Source organism: Ovis canadensis, chromosome 3 (genome assembly GCF_042477335.2).
Source record: "Ovis canadensis isolate MfBH-ARS-UI-01 breed Bighorn chromosome 3, ARS-UI_OviCan_v2, whole genome shotgun sequence".
Lineage (NCBI taxonomy): Eukaryota > Metazoa > Chordata > Mammalia > Artiodactyla > Bovidae > Ovis > Ovis canadensis.
Genome location: NC_091247.1, coordinates 184,980,956 through 185,001,043, shown reverse-complemented (window position 1 = coordinate 185,001,043; position 20,088 = coordinate 184,980,956). Strand labels below are relative to the sequence as shown.

Sequence of the window (20,088 nt, the reverse complement as noted above, 5' to 3'; positions counted from 1 at the left end):
GGTTCCTCAGAAAGCGAAAAATAGAATTACTATATAATCCAACAGACAGATACTTCTGGGTATTTATCTGAAGAAAATACGACACCTTAATTTAAAAAGGTATCTGCACCCCCATTTTCCCTTCAGCATTATCTACAGTACACCAGGTATGAAAACAACCTGTGTCCATCGACAGAACAGTAAAAATGTCACACATACATACAGCGGAATACTACCCAACCATTAAAAAATAATAATGAGATCCTGCCACGCATGCCATGGATGGACCTTGAGGGCCTTATATTAGGCAAAGTACATATCCAAAGTACAGATGCAGAAAATAACACTGCGTGACTATATCTACATGTGGAACCAAAAAATACCAAGCTCAGAGACACAGAACAGAGGTGAGAAGGTCCGCGGGCTGCGGCGGGTAAGTGCCGGCAGGGACAACACATGGGTGAAGGGGGTTAAAGGCACAGACCTCTAAGCACACAATACATTCATGCAAAGGTAATGTATGGCACAGTGACTGCAGTTATGAGATATACTGGGTATGTGAAAGTTGCCAAGAAGAAAGATCTTTAAATTTCTCATGACAAGAAAACAAAGCATCTAGTTACGTGTGGTGGATGCCAACTAGACCAAGAAAATGAAACGTAAAAAAAAAAAAAAACCACACACACATCCCTGGTGGGGTTAAGAGTCCACCTTGCAATACAGGGAACACAGGTTCAATCCCCCACATGCCACAGGGCAACTAAGCACGCATACTGCAACAAAGACCCAGCACAGCCAAAATTCACAAGACAAAAATACAATTTCAATTGCTTAAAAGAGTCTGAGGCCCACAGAAGTCAGGCATCCCACTCAGGGTCACACAGTTTGCGGTGGCCCACCGGGAGAGAGCCAGCCTACTGAATCCCAGTACCCCTCTCTCACCTACTTTGTTCTAAGGCCAGGTGGGAATCCAGGTGCCTGGATGCAAATGCCTGGATCAATCTCAGCACACTGCCTGGTTCCTTCTGGACGTTCACTGCCAGCAGGTCTCTCCTCCTAAACACATCCCTAGGAACTCACCGCCACGTACAGATGAAGAAACCGAGGTGGGGAATAGTTCAGTGCATCCGGCCAGTCTGATGCAGAACCATAGCTCCTGACCACACATTAGCTGCTGGGGAGCAGCTTCGGGCTCTCCTAAGCACGCTTATACTCTGGGTCTTGCTGATTCTCACCAGTGTGCATAGCACGTGCCCCGCCCAGAGCCCAAGGGGCACAGGCAGGTCAGAAACCCAGGTCTGCCAGCCTCCAAAGCCTGTCCTCGCAACCCGGTGCAGAGGCCCACAGATATCCACAAACACACCATGGCTTTATTATTTCTATACATTTCCAGAAGCACATTTCCTGGGTCTACAGCCAGGGCAGACTCCAGAGGCAGCAAGGCAGGGGGCGGCGGGGTCCCTCCGTCCAGAGCGCGAGGGGGGCTGGTGGTGGCGGCGGCGGCCGCAGGCTCACTTGAGGCGGTAGAGGACCTTGCGCTGCATGCGGTGCTGGATCTCGCCCCGCCGCAGCATGAGCTGCAGGACCTTATGGATGGCGTGCTCCGGGTATTTCTGCGGGACACGGGGCAGGGTGAGCGGCATACCCCCAGACTCCCCACTGTTCGGGAGCCCAGGCACCCCCTGCTCATGGGAATGCTCCAGCCTTCACAACCTACCACTCTGCATCCTAAATGGGCTTACCCGTCCTAAGCACCTACTACACACCAAGCTTTGTTCTAAATCTTCACATACTTACACTCATTCCACCCCTCAACATCCCTGAGCAGCTGGTACGTGCTCATTTTACATTTTACAGGGGAGGAAACTAAGGCACAGAGAGGCTAAGTCACTTACTCCATGGACTGGAGCCCAGCAGGCTCCTCTGTCCATGGGACTTCCCAGCAAGAATACTGGAGCGGGTTGCCATTTCCTCCTCCAGGGGCTCCTCCCATCCCAGGGATTGAACCGAGGCCTCCTGAGTATCCCTGCACTGGTAGGCGGATTCTGTGCCACTCCTGACATCCCCGAACTCCGCTAGGTCTTGGTCCACTCACCCCTCGAGTGAGTGGGGTACCACCTACCACATAAACTGGATGAAGAGATGACATACACGAAAGGGAGCTGACCCAGAAACTAGACTGTCCATGTGACTTCAAAGATGGTGACAAGTTCCCCATAGCTTCTAGAAGGCCCTTCCACCATCTATGGGATCAAGAGCTCTGTCCCCAGTGGGCTGGAAGGCTCACCCTCTGGTTTTGCACCCCCAACCCCACAAAAGGCAGGCAAGTAGGGGAAGGGAGAGACAAAGGGCTGGGGGAGCCTGGGAGGTCCCAGCAGAACCTCAGACCCCGGTCCTTTCCCCTTAATGCGACAGAGAAAGTCGTGAGTGGAGAGCACTGGGGACAGGCCTGGGCCCAGGCACAGCCGCCCCTACCCCATCCCAAGCCTGCCTGCTGAGTGCAGGACATGGTACAGGGTGTGTGGGAACCCGGCCCTGCAGGCCCACCTGCTTGGTGAAGTCCTGGATGATGCTGTGCTCAGACACCTGGGAGCCAATGGCGAAGCGGCGCTTGAGCTGCTTCTCGATGCGGCTCAGCAGCTCCTGGTCCTCCTGGCTGGTGAAGCCTTCCACCCCTGTGGGCGCGAGGAGGGAGGTGGGTCGGTGGGTAGGGACCTCGGCCTGCCCACAGCGGGGAAGGGCCAGCCAGGCCCCAGAGAGAACATGAGAGGAAGACAGAGAGGGAGCCCGGGGACAGCCAGGGCCTGAGCATGACGGCGGACAGAGGCCTGGAGTCAAGGACAGAGGCCTGGAGTCGAGGACAGGGCAGGCATGAGCAGAAGGATGCTGCAGGCAGAGGGAACAGCAGGTGCAAAGATTCAGAGGTGGGAAACGTGCCCACCTCATTCAAAACCTAGTCGTAGGGCCAGGAACATGGCCAGAGGGGGGGCCAGAGGCAGCCAGGTCCCACAGGCTGGAGGGCACAGCCCAGGTTTTCCTGATTCTGGTGAGTGGGGCAGCCACTGGAGGGTGGTGAGGAGGGCCTTGAGCTGAGGACAGGTCAGGAAGACTTCCTGGAGGCGGCTACGTCAGGATAGAAAGCTAGAGGGGACCCGCAGTGACCCAGGAGCATGCAGGCTGTCCTGGAGACCACATCAGTGAGGCACCCCAAGCAGCCCTGGCAAGCAGCTCCTGATTTCCGACAACTGCTGGAATGGGGTCTCCTCTGCTGACCCAGGCCTGCAGACACCTTGGTGTTTCAGCTACAGAGAGGAGCAAGGTGGGAGGGGAGAAGCTGCTGAGAGGGACTTCAATGCTTAAAGTTGAAATGAGTTCACAAGGCAAACTCTTACATAGCCTGCAAAGCCCAACTCTAATTACCCTGCCCCAAATCACACCCACCCTGTGCCCTCAAACATCCGAGGGAGCCCTCCCCACCATAACCAAATATCTCAGGGGACAGGAAGCCCCTCCAGGGCAGAGATTGAGTCGGCATCACCAAGGGGAGGGCAGAGGCAATCAGCCCCCACTCACCTCCCCAGGTCCAGCCACACTGGCCCTTGAGCCTGTTGTCCCTGGGGTCTTGCCACTCAGCCCTTCCTCTACCCAGGGGCCCATTCCCACACCCCAGGGAGCCAGGTGTCCACTCATGCCCATCCCTGCTTCTTGCCACCTCCTGAGAGCCCATCCTGGACCTCCCGACGGGGACACAGCCCCAGCCCTCTCCAACACGCCCGACCTGCTGGAATTCTCCCCTCTGCACTCTTGGCTCCCTGAGTTTAGCATGTCTGCCTCTGGTGTGTCTCCCCAGGAGAAAGGGGGCCTTGCAGGCTGGAACTCAAGAGATCTGCTTGCTCCTGCCCTCCTGGCACCTGAAACAGCCCGGCAGACACTCAGCCCTGTCTGCTGGCGAGGGAACACATTCGTCCCAGGGGAGCCTGGCACAAAGTCAACGCTCTGGGAAGTCCGCTCAGAGGCCTAGCTTGAAGCAGGCGGCAGGACTGATGGCAGCCTGAGCCACACTGGACTCGGGGTCAAGAGACCTGCACTCTAGCTGGGAGAACGGCAACCAACCTTGGGCACCATGAAAAGGCCTCTCTGGGTTTCAGTTTTCTCATCTCTAACAGGGGAAGGACTAAGCACCCAACCTGACTTCTGGGAGCGGCTGTAAGTAAAACGGGGGAAGAGTGTCGGAAGTGCTCAAACGGTTACAACTCAACAAACAAGGCTGGTGAGTGCTGTTCTTAACCAATGATAAAACTGTGAGCCTTAATAACGGACTGGGCCTAAGAGGATTGTGCTCCAGGGTCTCAAGAGGCTGCTGTTCTCATCTTGGAAGAAAATGGCTGGTGGGGGTGGGGACGGGGGTGGGGGGTGGCTTCTTCGCAGGAGGAAGCACAGAAACCTCAGCAAGTGCAGAGAAGCAACCAGCACAGCAGGCATCCAGCACGAGCCCCACCCAGAGTCCAGGGACCACCCGGCCTGTCTCCCCACATCTGCTCACCTGACAGGGTGCCAGACAAGGCAGCATCCAGCGTGGACACCTGGAAGAGCCTCAGCGCCTCCTCCACGTCTGCCTCTGTGGCGAAGGGCTGCAGCTTCATCTTGCTGAGGGCCTCGGCGATGCGCACGATGGCCTCCAGCTGCCTGTGTGAGAGCAATGGGACGCCAGGGTGCACTCAGTCCATCGTCCCTCTTCTGTCCAGCCCCTTCACAGGGAAGACTGCTGGTTGTCCCCATGATCCATCTCTCTTAGCAACAGAATCCCAACTTCTATTCCAGTACGTGGTACCCAGGTACAAGACATTTCCCAGTCTCCATTGCATCTAGATATGTCTGTGTGACTAAGATGTGGCCAGTATGTTTTAAGTCCAAACATTTTATGGGAACTTTAGTAAGTGTCCTTAAAAAAATAGGCACTTCCTTTCCTCCCTCTCCTGTCACCTGGAATGCAGGGATAATGGCTGGAGTTCTAGCAGCCACATTGGACAATGAGAATAAGGGTGAGCCTGAAGGAGCCCAAATTGCTGCTGATGACTGAAGAACCATCACACGATCTTAGACTACCTGCCCTCAAACATTTTCACCTAAGGTGGAAATAAACTCCCAATTTACTTAAGTGACTTTATTTGGACCTTCCATTATATAGAGCAAAACCCACTTCTATCTAATCAGTGCTGGAAACAGGATTCAGATGAGGTGGTTTAAGCTCTTAGTCACTCAATTGTATAAACTCACCACAGTGGAGAGAGTTAACAGCTAAGACAGCTGAGGCCCAGAAAAGGAAAGCAATCTCTCAGGCATCACACGGGGGGCAAGAGGCAAGGACCCGGTCTCCTGACTCCCATCCCTGGACCTTCCCTCATCCTCAGGCTTCCCTAAAATGGGGGAAGCTAGACAGAATTCAGAAGAGAGGGTTCCAAGTTTTCCCAACAATAAACAAAGTAAAAGATACAGATAAGTAGGGAGGCCACTGTTTTCACTCCTAAAGGAGTGGTACCTGCCCAGCAGCCTGACCATGGCCAGCACCAGTGATCAGCAGTGGGTTCCAGCCCCACAGGGCACACCAAGCCCTGTAAGCCTAGGCCGTGCATCAGCCCACCCAGCCCGCTCACCGGACGGTGATGGGGATACTGGAGCGCCGGTCGCTGTCCCTCTCGTGCTGACGGGCCCCGCTCCGCATGATGATATACCGATTCTTCAGCTTCTCTGCAGCCTCTGCTGACAGCCGGGGGCCACACTTCCTGCAGGACAGAGGTTGGGGAAAGCAGCTGCCATGAGAGCAGGAAGGAATCTTGGGGTACCCACCCTGGCTGGCCTCTGCTGGCTTGAAGACACAGTTTCTGGGCCCACCAGATGGCAGGCTCACAGCAGTGCTTCCCCCCACCACATTCAGGGGTGAGATGCACAATGACACCCACGAGAGGTTCCTGGTGACTGCTGCCCAGGGGCTGGGAACATGCCAGTCTAGGGGGTAAGGGGCGGGAAGGGTGGCAGCGGGAGACATTTGGTCAGATGCACCTGCACTCTATCCCCTCCACCCCAAAGGCCCGCCCCAAGCCAACTGACAGTTGCTGGTTTAGGGGACCTCAGGTCACCTACTTCAGGGCTTCCCTGGTGGCTCAGCAGTAAAGCATCCGCCTGCAGTGCAGGAGACCTGGGCTCGATCCCTGGGTGGGGAAGAGCCCCTGGAGGAGGGCACGGCAGCCCAATCCAGTATTCTTGCCAGGAGATTCCCATGGACAGAGGAGCCTGGAGAGCTACTGTCCGTGGGGTCTCAGAGTTAGACATGACTGAGTGACCGAGCCCAGAGGGAGGGAGGAAACTCCCCAAGGCCCCCTGGGACCTGGCATCAAGGGAGAACAAAAATTCAGGGCTCTCAGACTCACACACAACTGCCCAAGCCTCCAAGGGTGGGGCCGTGAAGAGCTCAGAACCATGACAAAGACCCCGGTACACTGGGCACTGGGTCACTGGGACAAAAGTGGTGAGGAGGCATCCACCCAAATGCAGTACTTCACCTCCCATCAGAAAGGCACTCGAAGATCCCTCCACCCAGTTTTTAGCTCCAATAAGAGACAGAGGAGGTGCGTGTCCAGAACCTTAGTACAGCAGCGAAAAGCACAGCCTGTGGAGCCAGGCACCTGGGTTCAAATCCTGGCTCTACTAGCTCCTGCCTGCAAACTTGGACAAGTTACTTAACCTTTCTTTGCCTCAGCTTCCCCATCTGTAAAATGGGATAACAATATGCCAACCTCACAGGTTTGGGGAGAGGGATAAAGTTCACTTATGTATATACAATAATCAGTTTCCTGGTGGTCTAGTGGTTAGGATTCGGCGCTTTCACTGCTAGGGCCCAGATTCAATCCCTGGTCAAGGAACTGAGATCCGGCAAGCTGTGCAGAGCTACCCAAATTTTAAAAATTAAAAAAATGCTCAGAATAACACCTGGCACAGAATAATCACTATATGTATGACTACCACCACTGGTAGTCTGTGAGAACAATATTTAAGGCTGCAGCTGCTGTTCACTGAGTGTTTATTTGGCGCAGGGCCTCGCCAAGCGCTCACGAATCATCTTGTGTGATTCTTAGAAAAACCTGAGGGCACAAGCACCCTGGGAAAGCGAGGCTCAGAGGTCAACTGATCTGCCTAAGGCCACATAGTGGGGGCAGGCGTTACCAAAGACCATGTCCACAGTGCCTCCCCACACATCAGAGTCAAGTGCGCCTTGAAGACCACCTAAACCCTCCACCCTCATTTTAGAAACGGGGAAGCTGAGGCCAAGAGCCACGGACTGGGTGACTGTAGGAGGAGGAGGAAGAGCTAAACCCTAAGGGCTCATCTCAGGTATCCTGAAAGGGCTCTCCCCGACCAGGGAAGACTGGCAACCCCACCCCGGGGGCCAGCGTCCACGACTCACGTGCGGCAGTAGGCGATGAACTTCTTCAGCTTGGCCAGGTCAATCTCGCCCTCCACGGCCTGGGCCTGTGTCAGTGCGCTCACGTGCAGCGTGATGACGTGTTTAGCCAGCATCTGGGAGGCAGAGGGGACCCAGGGTCAGCGCCATGCCTTCCTGAGCCAGGTCCCAACACAGAGCTGAGCAGGCGGAGAGGGAGAGCTCCCAGGGCTAGAACCAGTGGAGAGGAGGTGGCCCTTCTCTCCTTGGGGGCTGTTAGCTGGTAAGACAACATCCAGAGCTGCCAGGGACCTCCCTGCCGCCCCAGGGTGGGGCGAGGCTGCCTGAGAACAAACCTCCACCCAGGGAGGCGGAGCCAAGTGAGAAAGAGGCAGACAACCCTGAGACCAGACCCAGCTGGGCCTTGCATCTCCAGGCTTGCCTGTAACACAAGCCCTTGAGTTCCTCCAGAAAGACTAAAAGGAACTGGGGTTCTAATACTTGCAATCAAAGGTCAACCCCCTCATTCCACATACAAAGGACCAACACCCAGGGAATGAGAGACCCCAAATCAAATCGCACGTGGTTCACAGGAGAGGCAGGACCAGCGACCCCCAGTGTAGTGTTTCTGGAGTCTGCAACCCACCTCCTTGGGGGCCCACTGACAGGCTGATCTGGTAGCCAGGACTCTGGACCCTTGAAGCCCCTAGTCTGCCCACCCTTCCCCTGCCCGAGACCTGCAGGCCTGGGAGGAGCCCGGTGCCCTACGTACCACATCCCTCTCCTCATTGTGCTCATCCTTGACGATGAAGATCATGTCAAAGCGGGACAGGATGGTGGGCATGAAGTCGATGTTGTCCTCCCCCTTGGTCTCATCCCAGCGGCCAAACACCGAGTTCGCAGCAGCCAGGACGGAGCAGCGGGAGTTGAGGGTGGTGGTGATGCCAGCCTGAGAAGGGAGTGTGGGGGCAGCAGAGGACAGAAATGAGAACTCGGGCTCACAGCCTTCTCAGGTCACACACACACACGACTCCAGGACCACTGCTGCAGTCAACAGAGGCCGGGCGCTCGGGACAGCCTGAGGGTGGGGCCAGGGCCCAGCCCTCGCAGCACCCCGGGCGTGGCCGGGCCAGGCCGCCCTGTGGCTGGGGCCCCGGGGAGGGCGCTCACCTTGGCGATAGAGATGGTCTGCTGCTCCATGGCCTCGTGGATTGCCACACGGTCGTCCTCTCGCATCTGCATGGAAGAGAAGAATGTCCACCAGCCCCAGGCGAGGGGGCTGGGGTGCAGCGGGACCAGGACACCTTACAGGAGCTACTGTTCCTAAGTGCCAGCCAATGGCAGGAACCAGGTCACCTCTAGTCATGGGCATAACGTGCGGGCTTGGCTCTCATCTCCCCACTCTCTAGGCTCGGAGAGGTTTAGTTACGTCCCTATAGTGATGGGAGGTCTCTACATCAACAGAGGGGTTTCTGCATTCACACCCCCAGCCCACGGCCACCAGGCGCCACCAGAACTGAGCCACCCCCTCACCCTGCCAGGCTCACCTTGTCAAACTCATCAATACAGACAACCCCTCCGTCGGCCAGGACCATGGCCCCGCCCTCCATGATGAAGTTCCGGGACGAGGGGTCCCTTATCACCGAGGCTGTCAGGCCGGCCGCGCTGCTGCCTTTCCCAGACGTGTACACCTGGGGGAGGGCAATGGGAGGGTCAGGGCCCAACACAGCCCCCAGGCTCTGACCCCAGTGAGTCAAGGGGCCCCCAGAGCTGGAGCTCGCACAGGGTCACACATCACAGCGGGGTGCAGAGCACAGAAAGTCTCAGCGTTCCTCCTCTGATGGGGGGCCACCAGCCCCACCCGGCCTGGAGGTTCTCCCCAGGGCTGGTCACATCCATCACTCACCTGAGCCCGACTGTCTCACGAACCAGCCCCCAGGAGCTGGGCTCACCGAGCAGTAAACTGAGGCCGAGAGAAGTGACACCCTCCCAGTAAGGTGGGCTCCGGACTCTCCGAAAAGACTACCCCACCCTGAGTACCATCATCTTTGTAGAGACCTGAGAACCACATGCTGCCAAGGAGCCTCTGAACTGTGGCAAGTCCTAAGCAAGGTGTGCTTAAGTGTATGAAATACACAAGAATTTCAAAGTTAGTGCTAAAAAGAGTACAAGGTATCTTCTTCAGGTTCTCTTATGTTAAACCACACACTGAAATAATAACATTTTACACCGCTTAGATTAAGCAGAATTAAGATTGTGTACTTGTGTACTCAGTCATGTCTGACTCTTTTGCAAGCCCACAGACTGTAGCCCACCAGGGTCCTCTGTGCATGGAATTTCCCAGTCAGTACTGGAGTGGTTTGCCATTTCCTTCTCCAGGGGATCTCTCTGACCCAGGAATAGAACCTGTGTCTCCTGCATCAGCAGGGCGATTCTTACCACTGAGCCATCTGGGAACCCCATCACCACTTTCTTTTGCTTTTCTAAGAGGCTACTAGGAAATGTACACTCCCCGAGGCTCACAGCTGGAGTCCACGTGTCTCCGCCGGGCGGCACTGGCAGAGGACACCTGGCCCACCCCGCGTCTACCCAGAGGCCACGCTTCCCTGCATAAGACCACGCAGCCATCCTCACCCCACTCCAATCCCCCAGATGTGCTGATCACCACACAGGGGACCCGGCTGACTTTCTCCCCCGTGGCCCCTCCTGTAGCTTCATCCCTGTGGGGAAGCCAGGGCAGGCAGAGGTCATTCGGGACACTCACCCCAATGGGTGAGCACTTCTCCACGAACTTCAACAGCTGGGACTTGGCCGTCCCCGGGTCCCCCAGCATCAACAGGTTGATGTCTCCTCGGCGAGTGAGGCCATCTGGGAGCCTGGGGAGACGGGTAGGAAGGCCAGGTGAGCAACAGGAGAATCCAGCGAGGGCTGGTTGGTCACAGCAGTCTGGCTATCACTCCCGCCCCACCACGTCATGAGCCCTGGAGTAGGTGGGAGGCAGGGGCTCTGGCCTGAGAGCCACACTCCTAGCCAGCTATATCTCCTAGTCTCCTCTATGGTGACCTGCCACCCAGAAAGGGGAGGGTCAAAGGAAATGACACCAAGAGCTGGGCTCAGGCACACACAGACAGCATCTGATAAACACGTGCCCCAGCTGGAGAGATGGGAGCCACCAGCGCGCCACTGGCGGTACCGTGGAGCAGACACCACGAGGGCAGGCTCCAGGCCAGGATATGTGCCTGTCAGCAGTCTCTTTAATGCTCTATGCCTCAGTTTCCTCATCTATGAAATGGGCTCAACCATAGCTTTCTCATAGGGCTAACTTGGGGACTGGGCTGCAAACAGATAAAAACATTCAGAAGACTGTCTGGCATATGGTAAAACTCAGTAACTGGAAGATGCCAGTAACATTATCACTCTTTATATCTCTACTGTTTCAGACTCTCAAAAGGACACATGAGGTCCCCTGAGTGTTAGGCTTCCATCTGTCATATTCATATGGACATCTGGGTACAAAGGGGTGGTGTCTCTTGCCTAAAACTGCACAGTAAGTAAGTAGTTGTCAGAGATTTAATCCCCAGTCTCCAGACTCCATGCCCAGAGCTCTCTCCACTCCATCTGCCAGGTTCCCCAAGTTGCCCCACCTACCCAGGATCGGAGGGACTGCTCTGCAGGGAGGGCATGGATTGGCCCCCTGCCAGCTGACAGCAACCCTGGGAGGTGAGAAGGGTGCCTGAGAGTAGGAGGTGGGACTGAGGGTCCCAGGCAGATGGAAAGAGTATTCCTGTCCTGCCCATCCGGCAGCTGCCCTGCTGTGGGCAAGTCACCCATCCACTCCCTGGACCTGGGAAGGCTTGGACCCCCACCTCTTTCGGGAGCCCCCGAAGAGCAGGCAGGCGATGGCCTTCTTCATGTCGGTGCCCCCGAAGATGGAGGGAGCAATGCTCTTGGAGATGAGCTCGTAGACATTGGGGAGGGCGGCCAGCCGCCGGAACTCCTCCTCCTCCTGCGGGGTCATGGCGCCAGCAAAGGTGCGGCCTGGGTGGGCAGAGGGGGCGTGGGTGCATGAGGGCCCACCCTCCCAGCCCAGGGCCTCCCAACGGGCAAGGCCCCCAGGGCCGGGCAGCATGAGCATCAGTCTGAGCACAGACAGACCCCACCTCTCGCCTGAGGACTGGGCCTGTGTGCTGCAGGCTCCAGTGAGCAAGGGGAGGACCTGGAAGCGGGGGGTGAGGAGTTAGGGGCCAGATCAGGGGGGCCCTCAGGGACCACCGGGATGTCTTCTATCTTGCTGAGGGCAGTGACAGGTACCTTTGGTTATGAAAGCACTGCTCTCCCTGGCTGCCATGCAGAGCAGAGTGTAGGGGCGGGGGTATAGACAGGGGGACCAGGAGGAGGCCCGGGGAGGGACAAGAGGAGTCAGCCCAAAGCCCACTCACCAGAGCCATCTGTGTCCACCTGGATGCCCAGGACCCGGATGTAGGCGCTCCGGATGCCCACGCCCACTCTGTCGCGGCCCCTGTTGGAGGTCAGGCCAAACTTCTTGATGGAGTAGATGCCCATGATGGTGACCCTGTTCCCAGGGACGACCTTGTCACACAGGTACCTAAGAGGAGGGTGGGGAGGAAGGAGGAAGAAGGTGAGAGTCTGGTGGGGGCAAGAGCCCCTGGCTCCCACCATCCCTCACACTCACCGTTCACCGTTCACCTCAGCATCTCTACAGGAGGCTCATCTGGCTCTAGCGCCGCCCTGCCCCAGGGCTCTCGCCCTCTCACCACAACCCAGCCCACGTTTGGCCGGCACAGCTGCTGGGAGGTCGACAACCCTTGGTCGTAGCAGCGGCCTGACTGGGTAGGTCAGAAGGCCCACGCCCAGCTCCTCAGGGTCCCCATCCCCACCTGGCCTGCTGTCAGAAGCACTGCAAGGCTCCTCTCAGCCATCTCAGGGGAAGCCTTCCTCCTGAGGCCCTCCCAGCCTCCCTGTAAGGGCCACTCCCCATTTTTGCCTCTTCACAGCTCCACGAAGCTCAGGCAAGTCACTTTGCACCTGGATTTTAATCTCCACTTTAAAAAAAATAGCTGCAACAAGGAAGTCTCCAAGCCCCTCCGGCCAGAACCATGCTCCAGTGCAGCATGGACGGGACGCTGGGGCATGTATTCGTACTCTGCCACTTACGAGCCGTGTGACCTCAAAGTCACCGCACCTCTCTGACCCTGGAGGGCTTTGATAAAGTGATCTGCCCTGCTGGGTTACTGTGGGATCAAGTGAGGTGCCAGACCAGAAGGGCGTTAGGCAAAACAGACTCCCATCCCTAAAGGGCCCTCACTGCCACTGCTAACATTCCGGGGCTCCCCTCTTCCCAGATCCCACTTCTTCAGCCTTAAATCTAACCCCAGACTGCACAAATAATCTAACACCAAATACTTAATTTGTATGAAGGAACTGTGATAAACACTTCATTTGCATTTTCTACTTTAAATCTCCCATCAGTGATGAGAGATTAAGGCCCGTCACTGTCCCCATTTTCCTGGTGAGGAGACTGAGGTTCAGTGAGCTCATGTCACCTGCTCAGCAGTCTGACCTCTATCTACACCTTCCACTGTCGCTGAGGGAGCTAACAATCTGTGGATCCCCTCGTCCGAAAAGCGACTGCACAGACTACCTGCTTGAGGCATCAGGGTGCGTGAGCCCAGGTGAAGAAGCCCTGTCCATATCTCCACGCCATCCTCCCAGGTCCCTGGAAGGGGACCGGGCCAGCCTAGCACCCTCTCCCCACTTTCCGATTACCCAGCAACATCCAAGAAGAGTCTTAACAGAAAGCCCGGGGCGGGCGTCAGCCTGGGAAGAGGATCCTCCCCATCCAGCTGTGCCACCTCAGGCCTCCCGGTTCTAAGAGCGCCAGGGAGACTCTGCAGGAAGAATGCAGGCAGCAGCAGCCAGACCCCTCCACCCAGGGAGCTGGTCCCAAGTGAGACTGACCTGCTCCTGCAGAGTACTGGGAGACGAGGGGAGGAAAAGCCTGGAGGAAGCACCAGGCACAGAGCAAGTTTCCGTAACCAGCCCTATTCCCTGCTCCCCAGTGCACTCGGGGTCCACATATGGCCCCTGACCGAGGGGTGGGAGGCATGGCCAGCCAGCCTGCGCACAGCCCTGACCTGGTGTGGGGGGCACAGCCAGGGGCCCGCTCACCGGTCACAGTAGAGCTGCATATGCCGGGGCATCTCCCCGTGCGGCACGGCGTCCGGCAGCTCCTGCAGCTTCAGGGTCTGGAAGTCCACGCACTTGCATTTGTCCGGCATGATGAAGTACGGGTCTAGTGGACACTTGGGGCGCCCAGCCTGATCCCTGTAAGGAGAGAGGAGAAAAGGGTCACCAGAGCTACCCCCAGGGCCCCAAGCCCAGGGAACCCATCAAACAAGTCAGCGACAAGCCTGGCCAGTGCCAAGTTCGGGATCTCCAGGACAAGCTCGGGGAAGGCACTAGAGGAGGACGGCTCGGCGGGGGAACACACGGGGTTAGGGTTGGGGAGGCCTGCTTGGAATCTGGCTCCCATTAACCAGTGTTAGACAGCCACATGGGGGTGTCTGGCAGGTAGCCAGACTGGAGGCTGGGGTTCAGTGGAAACACACATCTGCATGTCCTCTGCACTCAGGGTACTCAAAAACCCAGATCAAAGAGGAATTAAGTGTAGAAAAGAGAAGTGTGGCTAAGCCTGAGATTAGGAAGCAGAGGGGAACCAGAAGCCAGAAAAGGGTGAGGGCCCTGAAGATCAGGGTTAGCAATCATGTTCTGAAAGAAGCCAGAGACACATATTTTCCGTCTGTGGGCCACGAGGCCACAGGCAACACAGCCATAGGCCACATGTAAACCAAGGAGCCTGGCATGTTCCTGGGCCTCCGCTCCAGACCTGCCCCAGTGAGCCAGGGTTTGAAGACTCCAGGTGGACTCCCCACCCCGGCCCCCTGTACAGGCTGCCTGGGTTCCTTGGAGGGACAGAACTCACCACCGCAGAGGGGCAGGGGGACACCACCCTGTTCTCAAACCCAGGACCCAGGACGGGCACGCCGCGGCCCCAGCCCCTCCTGGCTGCAGCGCTTCCTCCTCATCCTTCACACCTCTGCTCACACATCTCCCCGTCACCCCCCAGGGTGCCACAGGGCCCGTGAAGCCCACTTACGTGTTGCACTTCCGGGGCAGGGCGTAGCCCTCCAGGCCGGGGCGCATGGCAATGTTGGTAAGCGTGCTGTGGCAGCTGCGACACTGGATGGAAATGCGGGTGGCCTTGGCGCGGACTCCCGAGGCCGCGATCACGATGCCCGGGATCTTCACCAGGTGGGACATTGTGTCCGACTGCAACAGAGCCGCAGGGAGGGGGCTGGGTGAGGGGAGCCAGGGACGCTCAAGATCACATATCAAGAATCTCTTCTATTCTAATGTCTGCTGAAATATTTAGGCATAAAGTACATGTCTGTGATTTACTCTAAAATCCTTCAGCAGAAAAAAGGAGAAAAGGCAAAATATTAACAGCCGTTAAACCCAGATGGAGGCAGATGGGGTCATTACACTATTCTCGCTAGTTTTTAAAATATATATATTTACTTATTTGGTAGTGCCTGGTCTTAATTGTGGCACTTAGTGTATATATACATATGTATATGTATGTATGTGTGTATATATATATAAATATTAGTTGCAGCATGTGGGATCTAGTTTCCTGATCAGGGATTGAAGCCCGGTCCCCTGCATTGGAAGCAGAATCTTAGTCACTGGGCCATCAGGGATGCTCCCTCACTACTTTTGTGTGTGTGATATTTTTATAATAAAAAGCAAAATAAAACAAGAAAAGTTCCTTTTATCATCATCTTTTCTTCCTATTTCCAGCAGGTGTTCTGAGACAGGCAGGTAGGCTACGGGTTTGAGGTGATGCCCCCTCTGAAGCCAGTGGGGTGGAGAGGGGAGCAGGAAAGAGGCTGGCCCTCTCTGGTGACTGAGACCAGGGGCACATGTGCCCAGCGGACCCCAGAACTGCTGACACCCACGTCAGAGCTTGCTTTCTGGAAAACACCCTACAGAGTGCAGGGATCTGAGCCCCCAGGATTGGAAAGGACTGGGGCTGCCTCAGGCCCGAGGCCACCCTGACAAGCGATCCTTCTAGAGAGGGCTCCTCCTCTAACAGAACGCCCACCCGAGCAGGCCAGTCACTGGGTTTTCCAATGGGGCTGAGAAGAGGAAATCTGTTCAAGTGGGGCTGAGGTTTGCTTTTCTGAGGGAATAGCTGCCCCACAAACAGGCCCAAATCCGCCTCCATGAACAGGCAGACACATGATGCTCGGCTTCATTTCAAGTGCCAGCCCGCCTGCGCCTCCCCCCTCGCCCCTCAGCCTGGTGCAGCATAGAGACAAAGCTGGCACACAGCGCAGCTTCGAGAGCCCGCAGCCCGGCCCTGCTCCTGTAACAAGGCATGCCACTGTGCCAACCAAGGAAGGTCTGAGGGGACCTGAACTGCGCAGCAGGGCACGAGGGCTCCAGCAAAGGCCAGTGCGTGGCCTTTCGGTGGCACAACCTGGGCCCAGAGTTCACCAGACACAGGCATGGGTATCCGTTCATTTGCTTCTCACCACCTTCTAACAGAAGAACCAACGTTTGACCCTCACGTCCTCCTCAGGAAACTCCCCTGGGTCCCACTCCCGCCTGCTTTATAAATTCTCCTTTCACTTGGCAGCCAGAGGAAGCTTTTAAAGACAGAATCAGCCCATCCTCCTACTTAGCTCTCAATCTGAACTCCTCTCCACAGCGGCGAAGGCCCTGGCCACCTGGCTCTCCGCTCGCTCCCTCCCCTCCCCTCCCCTGCCCTCACTCCCTGGGGCCCAGCCACAGTGGCTGCCATCTGCCCCATGTCTGTCCCTTGAGACGGCTGCTGTCCCCACCCCAGTGCCTTTGCACCTGCTTCTCCTTGAGCCCGGAACACTCCTCCCTTGAGCTGTCACAGGGTCATCATCCCTCAGACTCGTCCCAGCACCACCTCTTCAGAGAGGCCTCCTCCAACCGCCACCTGGCCCCTCACGTTGATCCTCATGGCTCATGTCCTGGGACCTGAAATCAGCTCAGTGCTCCCTGTCTGTTTCTCTCACTATAAGCTCCACCGAACCAGGTACTGTCTGTCTACAGTGAGAGTTGAACCCAGCATCCAGTGTGAGGTAGCCACTCAAAAAGTGTTTGCTGGATGGCAGACGGGCCCTGCCCAGCTTTCCTGTGGCCCCATCACTCCCCAGTCACACTGACCGTCCTTCCCTCAGCCTGGTACACGCCCTGGCCCCTCACCTTGCAAGCTTTACACTAGCTTTGCCCTGCCCTCCTCTCCCCACCCCGTGTTCCCTCTCAGCTGTTTGCACGCTGCTCGTTCTCACCCACAGGTCTCCACTCAGATGTCCGCTCTGGAAAGCAGCCTTCTCTATCTTTTCCAGAGGGGCCCTATGCGTTCTCATCACTTCCCAATTTCTCCCATTGCTCTCACAGTCACCTACAGTTATCGTGGGTGACATTAACCATTTATCCAGTCTCCCAGGGAAAGAAGCTTGTCCTTGAGTTCAGTACTGCTCCTCCAGGACCCAACTTATGTCCTGCCCACAGAAGGAGCTCAGCAAGCATGTGTCCAAGGAGCTAATTTTTAGAGGCAGAAACAGACTCAGAAAGGTTGAGTGAGTTGCTCAGGGTAGCACAGCTGGCACTCAGGTCTCTCTCCAAAACCCCTCCACGCACACAGCCACCACCACCACCCTCCAGGGGCCCCACCTTCAGGCTACGGATGCTAGACGGGCTGGCGTCCGACTTGAGCATGACCTGGATGTCCTGGAGTACCTCGTCACCAGCAGGCCGTGGCCGGGTCACCTCGTCAGCCACCTCCTTGGCAGCTTCCTCCAGCTGGAAATGGGGAGGGGACAGGCTGTGAGTGACCAGAGCAGGGCCAGCCCTGGGGGTTCCGGGGCAAGGGTCCCAGGGCAGGGGTCCCACTTACCAGCTGCAAGTGTTCGGCTGGCTGCTTGTACAAGTAGTCAGCCAGCTCCTCATCGAAGCTGGCCAGGTCCTCCATCTCCACCTCGATCCAGTACTCCCCCAGGTTATAATGCCGCTTGAGTTCATCCCTGGAGTAGGTGCAAGGATGGGCACGGGGAAGAGGAGGCAATACTGGCAGAGGCGCACCCACACCGAGTCTGCCCATACCACTGCCCGGCCACCAGCTTCCCAAACACTTCAAGCGCCAGGTGGATCTACTATAACCCAGTAAACCATCCCCCATGCCCCTACAGAAGCATCTTCCAAAGCAAGCTCCATGGAAGCAATCCAAGTCATCAAAGACAAACCAGTCCTTTCACTGGACTCCCTGGAGCCTTTAACCCTCTCTCAGATATTAACAAGGCACACAGCTGAAACCTGGCAATCGAAGGCAGCAGAGACCATGCCTGTCTTATCAACCACCAGACTCTTTTTACAGAGCATCCCGTGAGACTATTATCCCAAAAACACTTTTGGGGGCCACTGACCTCCTCAGGCTCATCCCTTTCTACCTTATGTTCAGAGCCATCTACAACAGCCAGTCTGGCTCTGAGAGCCCCTTGTTGTAACAGGCCACCCCATACTGCCCATGCGGGCACCTCCTGCTATCAGAAATGCCTTCCACACCAGATACTCTTCTCTCAGCTCTAGATCACCTGAAGCCTCCCCTAACTCCTCTTGTACACTCCCTCTTTGAGGCAATCATCACCTTGTAATTTACTTGGGCATGCCTACGCTTCAGTCCCACTGATTCAAAAGCTCTTCGAGGGCAAGTAGTATGAATCTTTTCATCTTTGGACCCTAGAGTTTGGCACACAGATGGTCAGTGTCAGCTGGTGCATGAATAAATCGAAGCAGGAGTGGCTATGCCCATTTTACTGATGAAGAAACTGAGGCTCAGAGAGACTGTCACTTGGAAGTCACTGAGCTAATAATGCATCAGGCCCAAGTGTGGACCTGTAAATTCATGCTGTCTGCATTTAAGGGCCTACAAGGATTTGGTGGGATGTCACCATTGTATAATTACTAGGAGCAAGGGCTTTGCCCAGCTCATTCAGTGCTGCAGCCCACGACCTAGAACAGCGGCTGGCATGCAGCAGCTGCTCAGTCAATAGAAGGTGACTGACTGGAAAGAACGAATGAGTGAGCAAGTAAGGTAAAGCATAACTACCATCTCCAGAGAACTGAAGATAACTCGCTTTACAAAGTATTGCAGGCATAACATAGAAGGACTATAAGAAACAGATGAATAGAAGCAAATCCTGGGAAAAGAACCAAAGGGCCCAGGTGACTCACTCAAAAGTTAACTTAAGATATGAAATGTACAAAACCAAACGCCATGAGGGTGCGGGGCCCCTTCGAGTGGAACTTAGCACCGCTGGGACCGCATCTCCCCTCTTGTCCCGCTCCGGCACGCACCTGTACTTGAAAGTGAAGCCAGTGCGGTCGGTGCCCACCCGGTACTGCCGCAGGAACTCCTTGAAGCGCCTCTGCAGCTGCGATTTGCGGGCCTGCCCCTCATCGGCCGCGTTGTCGCCCCCGAAGCTGTCACTGTAGAAAATGCCGGGGTCGTCGAAGCCCGACATGACTGCACCTGACGCGGAACAAGGAGATGGAGCAGACTGAAGGGCAGATGGGGGCGTGCGGCGTCCCCTCCGACACGCAGGTGCTCGGCTCCGAGTGCGAGGCAGACGTGAGCCCGGTTCCGCCTCCCAGACCTCGACCCCAGCTCTCCCATGAGACACCCCTGCCCAGCCCTACTGCGCCCCAAATGCAGACGCCGGCCGTCCCCCGGGGTGGCTGGCTCCGAGGGGCCCACTCCCCAGCTCCGCCAGCCTCACCTCCGCTTTCCCGCGCTCCCCGGAACAGCAGACACAAGAACCCCCACTGTCCGCCGCCGCGTTTCGCGGGAAAAATCTGATGTAGCGTTTGGACGCCGCGGCCGCTGCGCCCTCATTGGTTCGCCGAGACCCCGAGGCCAGCGATTGGACCGCTCTGTGCCTACAGGTCCCGCCTCCAAAGAAATTGCTGAAGGGGATTGGCTGCAGGGCGCAGGACGTCGGGATACCCTCCTTCCGGGCTCCATTTTGCTTGCGGGACAATTTGGCGCGAAACTGACCGGGAGGAAACGGCGGGGCTGGGCGCAAAGATGGCGAAGGGGAGGACTTTGCTGTGTACTCGTCTTAAGCCTTTTTCAGGAGGAAATGACCCCTTTCCGACTACAGGCGGAAGAAGCTATAGGTCTCTGAGAAGTACTTGCTTCTCCGGGTGTGGTCACTTGCCGGGTGTGAGCCTGCTGTCCCCTAGCGTCTGGAGGGGGCGCTGCCCTCCTGCCCTCCCCGCTCTCACACCTAAACAAGTTGGGGATTAATCAGAAATAATCCACCTCTGGTCTCCTTAACGCCTCTAGGACTAAAGTCAGACTTGGGACTCCAGGGATGTTTTCTTAGCACAAATGGTGTTTTTGTTTTTTAAGTTGTAGAAGAGTTTTCATTATTTGGCAATGCTTAAAATTTGCGAAAATTCACAACCAGATTCCCAGCCTAGGTTAGAAAAACGGGAAGATCCAGCAAAACTTGACGGATTCTCAAGTGGCAACAAGGACTACATAATCTCCC

At 56.4% G+C, this 20,088-nt stretch overlaps 1 protein-coding gene across 1 annotated transcript; it reads right to left on the bottom strand.

Annotated features, from left to right (window-relative positions):
• Positions 1-1,329: 1,329 nt before the first annotated feature.
• MCM5 (minichromosome maintenance complex component 5) lies at positions 1,330-19,450 on the bottom strand. The gene is made up of 17 exons (XM_069581087.1): positions 19,312-19,450; positions 18,890-19,064; positions 17,433-17,559; positions 17,210-17,338; positions 14,595-14,767; positions 13,607-13,762; positions 11,857-12,023; positions 11,284-11,455; positions 10,182-10,293; positions 8,965-9,108; positions 8,588-8,653; positions 8,190-8,366; positions 7,442-7,554; positions 5,634-5,762; positions 4,523-4,665; positions 2,527-2,654; positions 1,330-1,592 (listed from the first exon to the last, which is right to left on the bottom strand). Exons 2-17 carry the CDS (start codon positions 19,054-19,056, stop codon positions 1,491-1,493), a joined length of 2,205 nt encoding a protein of 734 aa, XP_069437188.1. The 5' UTR covers positions 19,057-19,064; positions 19,312-19,450; the 3' UTR covers positions 1,330-1,490.
• Positions 19,451-20,088: the final 638 nt, after the last annotated feature.